Below are 11,911 nucleotides of genomic sequence, written 5' to 3' on the forward strand. Positions count from 1 at the left end.
TTACGACCCTAAACTTTGTTCAACGATTTTTGCCATATTCATTGGCAACATTAACTTTTCCATTTAAAGAACGAAACATAATAATTTCGGATGTGTTATAACCTTATATCTTTACTCGAGTGAGACCTAATGTGTGTATATTCAACAAAAGTTGACGTAAAAAAGTTTGACCTATCTTCCCACCTTTTTTTGAAGATTCTATTGGAAAAAACACATATTTTGTTTCGAGCCTAACAGTGCTTTGATTTAGCAATTCAACGAAATCTCCAAAACATCCAACTGTAGCAGCAGTAAGCCGTAGTCAATCCTGATTACCAAAATGTAGTTTCATACACAAATGATCATTTGTCAACAGGTTAAACTACTACAAAGCGCACAACAAAAGAGGGGCACTTGTAATCCGTTGCACACCTTAGAGCGTAAGAGCAGATCTGGCCTGAGAATCTGCTGTGATATTTCAAAAATCATAATCGCAATTGGCTGAGTTATTACTTGAACAAATGTTTTGATTAAGGTTTATAAAGATTAGACAAGTAATGCGACGTCAAGAGTATTTTCACCTATAACAGATAATGAAAATGTCCCCACTCCCTAGCGGACATGCTTTGCGATTGACGGAAATCCTTTTTAATTATAAAAGAATCATACGAACAAATGTGCTGAGCGAAAATTGGACAAGACATACTCGAGTGTTCACAAGGTCTTGCTGTGTTCATAGGAAAATGGCCCGCCACTGTGACGGACATGTTTTAAAAGATTGTTTTATAAAAGACCGGACACATTCTTGAAATCGGCCAATGCATTATTAGAACCAAAGAAATGAGGCATTTTCCGGACGATTAATGATTACATCTAGTTAGTGAGTGTCAAGTTGACAATTCTATATACCTATTTAAGTTAAGATATAAACATACAAAAACGGCGTGTTAATATAAAATGCCTTACAGAAGCAGATTGTGTGAGCGCGGTGCCTTATTTTCCTTGAAGTATAGACATAAGAAAATAAAAGTAGTATAATAAAGTACATAGAAGGCTTAACGAGTATAGCATGTTGTTATATTAAAGTAACTAATGATGCCCAATTGCTTATGGTTTAACATTAGTTGATTTGTATCCTGTGTTTGTGCTGTTTTTGTAGATATTCGGAAGCACTTGATATGAATATACACTTGCCGTACTTAAACATGAGTCTAATTAATCATACTGAACATTTAACAGTATCTACAGTCGATTACAGCGGAATTATGTCAGTATAGATAAACATAAAGCAATCTCCAGCGCTCTATATCTTTTACGCAGATTGGTAATATAGTAACGGTTGCTTGCATTGGCGTTTAAATGTATCATAAAATATAATCGTATTATCTAATAGCCATATTGCGTAAAAACATTTAGTAGGTTGTACATGTATACATTAATTAAAGACGTTATGTTGTGAGACCTAAATGATAATTAAGCATCTTCTGGACGGAGATTGTTCATATTTGTGCCTTGTTCTGAGAAAACTGGGCTTAATGCATGTGCGTAAAGTTTCGTCCCAGATTAGTCTGTGCAGGCTTATCAGGGACAGCACTTTCCGCTTGTATGGTATTTTTAGTTTAAAGGAAGTCCCTTCGAACCGAAAATCTTTGTGTAGGCGGAAAGTATCGTCCTTGATTAGCCTGTCCGAACTGCACAGGCTAATCTGGGACAGCACTTTATGTACATGCATTATGCCCAGTTTTCTCAGAACGCGACACATTTAAACAAGTAAGACATTTATCACTTCAGCACTTGCACATATCCATACCTCTTGTTCCTCGATAACTTCCATTTCAAATATGCTTATTTATAGTACACAACCACAATCCGGATGTTTTCCTTTCGTATTTGCGAAATCCCAACATGTATGAAGCAAGCGAATTTACGTCATGCAAGTTAAACTTAAAACATTCAAATTGTAAAGTGTTTTTTACTTAAGCAGGATGTTAACTCGTAAACAGATGAAGTTTAATTAAGTGGAACGCTCGACAAACGCGATATCACACTCATCGACCTTTAGTGTGTAACCAACGATACTACGTCAATTAACCACACTTAGCAGATAAGGCATGCTCGTATGAATGCTATAGCACTTTGAAGTCACAATTCTATCGTAGGACCGTAAGTGACCGATAATACAATATATTGAAGCGAAATACTGTGTATGACCAGTTTATGTCAAATACATCGACTCAGCCTAAATTGTGGTTGTCAAAAACACTAAGTATTATTGCAATGCAGTGCGGAAATGACGTAAAAGGAATATCCTATAAAGCCAATCATAATACGGCATTTGTTTCTGCTAACAACACACAAAATACTTTCTTACTTTTAATATGCATTTTCATGATATCCTCCAAATCTCACAAATAAGGCATATCTCATACGATATGGGTTGCTATAATAAGGCATATCTCATACGATATGGGTTGCTATAATAAGCAGTTGGTATGCAATGTCGCTTTAAACCACAACGAAGACGTACTCAATTCAGAACTAAAGTCGTTGACAAATACGATTTATGAGACGATTAACTATAATGACAAAACAGTGAAAGTAATATTATAATAAGCAAAATGCCATATATCATTCGATGTTTTGTTTTTTGTCTTTGTGTGCTGCTTTCCAGTGTTTTTCAATTGGCCATTTGTTGATGCTGAAAATATAGTTTACCATGGGTACGAAGACTATTTTAACGGTCATCGCACTGATAATACACTTTATTTGATGCTGATTAATGATCCTCATACTGCCAATTTACAAGTTCTACGGATAATTAACTTTATTTAATAATTCCAGTGCTAACAGTGCACTTAAGTCGATGGTTCTCGTACTGATAACGATCCTATTATAACGACTCTTAATGTACTTTAAAGAATGGTTCTTGTTCTAAGAGTGCTCTCTATGCAATTGCCCTCTACTTAAACTGCGCTTAATTCAATAGCACAAATTGACACAGTTTCATTAAATAATATAAGGATCCATTAAGTTTCGCCATGATTTTAATTAAGATTACGGAACACGTATATTTAAACTTTATTTATCTATTTAAGCGCACGTAACACAGCATCATTGACATATTCAATTACGTTTTATTTAGCTTTACTGTCGAGTATAACGTTTGTGCACTCATAGGAGCCAATAACAGTCTGATACTTAAATAACACATGTGTGTTATAATTGTGGTATATAATTTTAATATAACATGTGATATTTGTGTTCATCCGAATATATTTATATACCCATTCATTAAAGGATAATTTTAAACACAACATTGATGGCTGCCAAGTCCATAATTGTGTGTTATAATTTGCAATTTGAAATAAAGCAGTTTAACAAAACTTAATGTATCATTTACTTTACTTGGGAGAAACGAATTTAATGAATTAATGAGTTTCACAAAACACATTATTTATATGATATCATAAGAAAAAACAAACAACACTATTTACATTTCCTTGGCTTCGTTCCTGTGAGTTTTCTCCATTAACTGCATTGCTAAATTCCACATCCTTTACAGTCCCCATCCTTCAGTGTACTTTGATGTATGTTCTTGTCTTATACTTATTAACGTTTATTTGTATAACACATTTTTTTGTTAAAAGAATAATGCACAAACAGAATGATTTGTTGATAGTTGATTTTAGCTATTTGTTAATTACACGCCCTATTATCATATCTGTTTTTTTTAAATAAATGAACAAATTCGATTTGATTCTATACGCAAACGCATATCTATATACAAATGCAACAGCTAAAATTATGCTTAAAACAATTCTTTCGAATTATGAGAATTATTAAAATATGAACTTCTTTCGATTTTGAATAAGCGATGTATATACAAAATACAAACACATATCAACCCACATCTCACATCCGTTACCGTAAGTGAAATTCAAAACCAAGATAATGCAATACTCGCACAGAATGTAACCGAAATGTACACTTGATTTATCACTGTTTTGAACAAATAACTATTCTACACGCAGACGTCGGATTACAAGTACACTTCAAGAAAAGTGTTAGATCCTTCGTTTTGATGTACAGCGACCAATGTCCTATTTGTGCCTGGCACCTACTGTTCGTTTTAAAGTTGGCACAGTTAGTATGCCCGCGTATGAAATGCCTCTCTCTCCAGGATGAGTGTTGATTAATGATTACATCGGTATTAAAGCGACTCGATAACTTTTTGATAAAATGAGTTTCAAGTTCAATTAAACAAAACTGCATTATCCATGAGTTGTTGATCTCAATTACCGGAGGAAACACAAACGCATTGCAATTTAAAAGCTTACTTTCTTATTAACCCTTTTATGCCTAGCGTCTAGAAAAAAAGGCCTTGGCAAACAGCGTAGACCCAGATGAGACGCCGCATAATGCATGATGTGGGGTCTCATCTGAGTCTGCATTGTTTGCATAAAGTTATTTCTGTAAGAAATATTCTAAATAGAAATGACTATACACGATATACCTAATTTTGAAAATGAATTGATCCAATTAAGACGGATGGGAGAGTCCGCTAGGCATAAATGAGTTAATAATTGAACGCTAAGCAAAACGTATGTATTCGCCGTCATCACAAGCAAGTAATCACGCCACCGTGCCATTACAGCGACAGTTTCTTTAAACACTATTAACGGTTTTATGAAATCGCTGGTATAATTTATTGTAGCCTTTTAAAACAAAACAAATAACGTCATATAAATTCTAAATATAATGTTGGTGGCTAGAATACCGTACATTTAAATGTAAATCATTGCGAAAGCTAAGACATCTAGCAATTGTCGGATAAATGACATACATACTATTGCAAAATACAAATACACACACTTCACCTGATAAAGTTATGAAAACTGTGAGTTTTATGATAATGTCTAAGCAATGCGTGTGAAAGTAAAAGACCAAATTAGACAGTATTGCCAAATGATTAATTAAAGCAAGAAAGCTATACGAGCTTTAATGAAACATCACACTGCACATTTTAAAATCTCTTAGGGAACGTTTAATTGCGTGGCTTTAGATCGGTTTCATTGTTTTATATACCGGATGCAAAAAAGACATATATGACAGCTGGCCTATTAAAAACTTACGACGATATCAAATGCAACGATGCAAATGAACATAACCAACGATTCTTGAGATGTCGGAAAAATGATCTAGTGTTCATAAAACTCCCCTTTTCCTTGGCCTATACCGATATGTCTCTTTTCTCTCTCTCTCTCTCAAGGGAGATAGAGAGCACGAGGGGGAGATTCGCTCTTCGCTCGAGGAAGAGCGCTCCCCAACCTCCCCTCGCTCGGCGAGGAGGAGCGCTTCTCTCTCCTCAGATCTCTCTCTCTCTCCCTCTCTCTCTCTCTCTCTCTCTCTGCTCTCTCTCTATCTCTCTCCTCTCTCTCTCTCTCTCTATATAATATATATATATATATATATATATGAGCCGTGTCGCGACAAAACCTGTATTCTCTGTCTCTCTCTCTCTCTCTCTCTCTTACTCTCTCTCTCTCTCTCTCTCTCTCTCTCTCTCTCTCTCTCTCTCTCTCTCTCTCTCCTATCTCCTCTCTCTCTCTTTCTCTCTCTGTATATATATTTATTTATATATATATATATATATATATATATATATATATATATATATATGAGCCGTGTAGCGACAAAACCTGTATTCGTGATATCAGTTATGACGTTGGTAGCTGTTTTGGACAGTTTTGTATTTGTGAAACATCTTTATGATTTCCCGCGATTTATTTTACGATCATTGCCGATCTTCAATGATCGCTAATTTCCGAGAGATGCATTTTTTTCAAACTTGGAATTTTGATATGTGTTTAGGTGTTTACCTAATTCATTTAGAATACATTATTTTCACTATAAATATTGACTTTGATCCAATTATCATCTGAAAAATACGATTTCGCGATTTCTTCAAAGATTGGCGAGCCGTTTTACCTGCTTATTTATCGATATCTAATTTAAAGTTTCACAGATATACTGGCATATATATGACTTAACTTGGGCTTAAATATTTGGTTATCAATCAAACAAATATCGAGAAACAATAATGTACGTTTGCACTTAGAACCCTCTTTAACTTATGTTTTCTTGAACAGTATATTTTTAACTTGAAAACAGCTTTATTATGTTAGTTTTTAATTATATCCGTTCCCACTTATAAATTTACTACCACTTGTTTGCTACATTTTAAAATCCACTTTAATTGTCTTCAATAGAAACTACACAATACAGATAGAACGACGGTAATTGTCAATCTTGTCAATTGCTATACACCTATCGGATTTAGATCAATAGATTGAATGAATTCATATGCACATTAAATTCAAAAAGTTATCGAACGTGTGATCCATTAAGAGGTATTTTATCAGGTTCGTAAACATTGATATACCTTTTTCTTCACACAAGGAAACACGACTAACTTGATATCGACCTAGTGAGGAATACTGTTTTCAAACATGCTACACATCTAAATTGCTCGTCGCATGCATTTTCAGAAGTCCGATTGTTCAAGACGAAAACATTTGAAAACATTGTTTACGGAGTGTTTCACCCTTAATTTAATATGTTGCTTCCATTGGTTTCCATTGGTGCTATTGTCGTATTAACATACGAACATGTGATAGTATTTTCTAACTTACATATTATATAGATTTAATTAAATTTAACTTGAAAATACATTTACAATACATCGTTATTTAACCACACGTTTTAAGGCGTTTATTGTTGGTATGTTACATCAGCTGATGTTATTGTACAAAGTAAAAAATGGTTATAACACAAGTGTTATATGTATTATATAGACTTCAATATCATGAAGATTTTCAAAATCATTTTCATTGTCGCAGCTTTGAATTTTTAGAATATGACAGAAGATAGTGGTCATCTACTAGGATTGCTTAACATAACCTAAATAGGACATAAACATGTTACATTCTTACAGATGCTCAGTTTGGTTCTAAACCAAAGTGCAGTAATGTCAATGCAATTTTAATTCTAAATAATTTAAAAGATTAACTAATACATAGCAACAAACAAACTCTTCTGATGCTATGTCTATTATCAAAAGGTAAATTACGTCATAAACCGCGGACAGCTATGGCATGCGCTGATTATTTCATAATTTGTTAATTTAAACTGGGAGACATTATAACATTATCAGAAACGAAATAATTCGTACTTTATGTTATCGTAACGATTAAGAAGACGACTCTCACATCATGCTTAAATGTCTGTTTTATTCAGACGAATGATCCAATTAAATATCAAAACACTTCTCAATAAGAACCAGTATGCAATCATATTGGAAACTTTTAAATAGTAATAATAAAGTGACTCTTAAGAAGTCAGCAATTTACTGTATAACATATATGGCTGTTTTATAATTTTGATTACGATGAGCTGTAAAATATTGAAGTAAATTTAATATTTGTTCTATTTTGTTCTATTAAAATCATGCAACTGGGTTTGACACTTGTCACTTGTGGGCGATCTAGGGCGAAGTTGTGGTACTCTTCTTGTATACATCGGTCCATGATTATACATACAATGCATGGTGTTTTAAATGGCAAATATGTTTCCCAGCATTAAGTCTAATCTCCGTTTGGTGAATTTAAGTTACACATCCCACTGTGAATAGACCGTTATGGTACCATCCTTCATTGTTTCTAAACATTTAAACATGTTGATTTGTTTCGAAAGCAACATCTATCAAGCAATAGATGTTGAGTGTTAATGAAATTCCAATACAACAAAACATTGACAGATATATGCACGCATTTTCTAATTAATTCTGGTTCAGTTTTGTTTCCTTCTTTCTGTGCGGAGATTCCATTTGTTGATTAAAAGAAAGTTTCCGCAAACTTTTATTCCTCCTGGTAAACTTTTTAAAGATGCATGTAAAGGTTCTTGCTCAGGCTGTGGTTTGTTAACTAATGTATGGCAATCGGCTCCCTGCGTTAATAGGCAATTCCTGACAAGTGGCATCTTGTGTATTTGTCGACCTGGACAATCGGTACCCGATTACATTTTTCCAACCAGACAATCGGCTCCCAACTTGTTTTTCCAACATGTACAATCGTCTTTTTTTAGGACTGCCATCCGATAACTTGAAGCCCAATGATTCACCTCTTTCATACTGAACATTCGCAATCATCCAGGCTCGATAAAAATACAAAGTCAGGACTGCGAAAACACCATAAGACAGGGGTGGGTGGGGAAATTGATAAAGACCGTCTTTTTTTTGCTGCACTTTGTTGAACTTATTGGTCTAATATGCTAATTGGTCTAAAAATAGAGATTGCTAATTGTCAATGACATTTATACACATATACTGAGGAAAGAAAAGAAATGCGAGACAACTTTTAATTCGGTACTTACTTGTACATTTATTTAGTTCGAACATATTAAAGAACCAAATAATAATAAAAAAACATTTGCTTATCAACATTTAAAGACACAGCTAGGTCATGCAGAAATATAATTTCCCCTTTGGCAATACGTATCCGTTACCACTTGTTATTACATATTAAGATCAAGACGTAAGTTTATCATAAGCAAATGTTGTCTTTCTGGACGAACTCGACCACTTTTCACAATGAAGTGTGATGGTGACACATTAATTGTTCATCTTTTCAATCGAAATCATCGTGTGCTAAGTGCCGGTCACATGCATGGCGTCAAATTGAAGACGACGAGTTTAAGAGCTTCTTAGGCGAGCGGTTTCAGATGCGCCTTTGTTCAGAAGATGGGTAGGTATAAAGGCAAGTCAAACAAACCGCAGAAATGTCGAACCGCTCCGGAATGGTAAACGGTAAAGAGCCTGTGACCCTTCACTCTACACGCGTCTCCAAGTCCAGTGGGCTAGGTTATAGGAACATCCATATAACCTTTCGCGTGAATTAATAAGCAATCCGATGTTTCATAAATTTAAAACAATTAACTGTAAAGAAAGATCATTATCGCAGAGGAGAGATTCGTTTGATTAAAGAGCCCAATGATCCATCAATCTTAGATTATTGTCGTAGCTCTTCGATTTCTTTTTCGTGTTAAAACTAATCAAACAAGAGACAATTAGTGATGTGAAGCGGCAGCAATAGAAGTAGAAGTAAGATGAAGTTATACTGCGTATGTTTCCTCTCAATTTAAATTTGACAACATCAAGATGGAATTGGAACAATATCAATATTTATAGGTAGTTGAACTGTTGTTTAAACATAAATACTGGCCATATTTAATCAGGAGCAGTACAAAAAAAATATATAAAGAAACGATATTATACAGATCCCGGAAGTTGACTATGAAACATTTCATAAACGTTTTCAACTTTATTTTTGCATGCAGAATGGACCAAATGTGTGTTTTTTCGTTCGTGGATTATAGTTAAGTAGTGTACTCGACTACTCGTTTGAAATAAACTTTAACTCATCGAACGTCATAGGTTGCTGAGTGCAAAATTGAGTTGATTTGTCAGTTGTATTGTTTTGAGTCCATTATGAATAGAACTACGAAATTAAAATATTGTTTCCTCTTGGCTATGTTTGTGCAGGCAATTTAACTTAATTTAAACAATAAACATAAATCTACACAATCATTTGCGGTACCAACACACATCATATTGTATGGTGTACGTGAATACAATATCAATAAATAAAGGTTAGTGCAGGAAATGAGTTCAACACGACCAACCAGACCATTTAATACATCATCTTATAGAAATGTATTTGAGAATATTCCACAGGCTTAAGGACCGGATATAAGCTCCTTTTGATAGAACAAATCATTGTCCAACAACTTGTCAACATCCACTTGACGTGTGACGATGATGCAAATGAACATCATTGATTTGATGTGATAAGACGATTCAGTCTGTATTTTTGTAAAACAAAATGCATCCCATACATGTTTTGTTTCTGCATTTTATACATCATTATCTCAATATACAGTATTCTAACAAGGCACGCGACTTGTTTTCTATAGACAAAGAAGGGAATCAAGTGTGGGTTATTCTGCAATAAATTATGGGCGGAGCTTAATGTTTCGAAAATAGTTCCGACTAAATAAAGACAAAATTGCAGTAAAATGCACGTTCTAAAACCCGCTCTAAAAGACATGAAATAAATGCAGCATGAATAAATGTAATGAAACAACAAATTGTATATTTGGTGATAAGTGGCAAACACGCCTACAAAGAATGTTATTTGTTGGGAAACGTTATTAAGAAAACATTTAGAGCAGGTCAGCTTTTCAGTAGCATCAATAAACGTGACGTCTTTAGTTGCTACGATTGTTGTTTTCAATGAAAGTGACGCCATTTGCAAAATATTTATGAATAAAAACGACGTAATATATTTGTACAATTCAATGACGTCACTAAATAGTGAAATTTGTACTAAGAAAGGCAGTGTATTGAAAAATATAGTTCACGTCAAAAAGCTTGAACTAAACCAATCAGAATCGTGTTAGAATCGAAGTAATATTTTTCTAGGATGGTTTGTTGTCGAATAACCCACAATAAGGAGTATAGATGCGTGTTATCAAATCACTCGTGCTTCGCACTCGTGATTTAATTCCTACGCATCTATACTCCTTACTGTGGGTTATTCGACAACAAACCATGATAGAAAAATATTATTTCTTAAGCTGCGTATGTGGTATATTCGAAAATTATTTTATTAGTACAGCTGAACATCGCTATTTGTTTTCATCCTTTTTATGTCATATCTGTTTAAAATGAACTGTCCTATATTTTGTACAAGTATGCCAAATATGCCTTTAACAATTAATATATTCTTTTCGTCAGTAATCTATCATAGAAGTGATAAGAATGTGTGCATTATTATTATTTTTTATGAATACAAGTTACATTTTAAAAGCAAGCACTATTTTCATTGACGTGGATTTGTTTTAATTATTGCAAAGCGTCTTGACTAATCATCTTGTGTACAATGTTTCATGATGTTCATTATAGCGTTCTAAACACTTACAAAAAAGAATCACGAGTTCATATACAAATTATTTCTTGTTTATTCATGTTGTCATAATATTTTCAATGTATTCGTTGCTAGGGCAACGCCGGTTTTTATTAAGTACTTTAGTACTTAAAACCACTGAAACACGCCAAACCCTTCGATATGTTTGATCAAGTTGCTCATGTTTCTCATAAGTGTGGGTTAAAACAGTGTACTGAGGCTTTGTATGACAATTGATTAAGTATCGTTTCTTAAGATGGATGGACTCGTCTATAAAAACGTTATCGTGTGTCGGTCAGTTTAAATACGAATATGAATGTGGGTAATCTGACCCGTAAAGGATTAATGTATGATTTTGTATGACGATAATTTACTATAATTTGTAAAGCACGTTGTATACATAGGATGCTTTCATGAGATTATGTTATCTGTAAGCGAGTCCCTTTAACGGGAAGTTAAATTTAAACGAGAACTGCACTCGATTTCAGCGGAAACTATGTCAGTATATGTCAGTATAGATAAACATAAAGCAATCTCCAGTGCTCTAGATTTTTTATGCTGATTAGTGATATTGTAACCGTTGATTGCATTGACATTTGAATGTATCATAAAATATAATCGTATTATCTAATAGCCCTATTGCGTACAAACAATTAGTAATAGGGTCTGCGCTGTTTGCTTAAATGAATTTCTGTAAGAAATATTCTTAATATAGAAATAAATATACTAGACATCCGTAATTTTGGAAATAAATTGATCCAATTTAGTAGTACGAGAGAGTCCACTAGGCATACATAGGTTAAGCTCTTCAGCACTTGCTAATATCCATACCTCTTGTTCCTCGATAACTTCCATTTCACATATGCTTATTTACATTTCACAACCACCATCCGGATGTTTTCCTTTTAGTA

General features: G+C 33.8%; 1 protein-coding gene across 1 annotated transcript in view; it reads right to left on the minus strand.

The window, feature by feature from the left end:
• LOC127849214 (dipeptidyl peptidase 4-like) overlaps positions 1-4,122 on the minus strand; it is a 32,668-nt gene extending 28,546 nt beyond the window's left edge. Inside the window, exons 1-2 of the mRNA XM_052381934.1 lie at positions 3,889-4,122; positions 3,474-3,700 (exon numbers count right to left, since the gene is read on the minus strand). Coding sequence (XP_052237894.1) covers positions 3,474-3,548 — 75 coding nt within the window. The 5' untranslated portion in view covers positions 3,549-3,700; positions 3,889-4,122. The remainder of the gene's footprint in view (positions 1-3,473; positions 3,701-3,888) is intronic.
• Positions 4,123-11,911: the final 7,789 nt, after the last annotated feature.

The sequence above is a fragment of the Dreissena polymorpha genome, chromosome 10 (assembly GCF_020536995.1).
Source record: "Dreissena polymorpha isolate Duluth1 chromosome 10, UMN_Dpol_1.0, whole genome shotgun sequence".
Taxonomy (NCBI): domain Eukaryota; kingdom Metazoa; phylum Mollusca; class Bivalvia; order Myida; family Dreissenidae; genus Dreissena; species Dreissena polymorpha.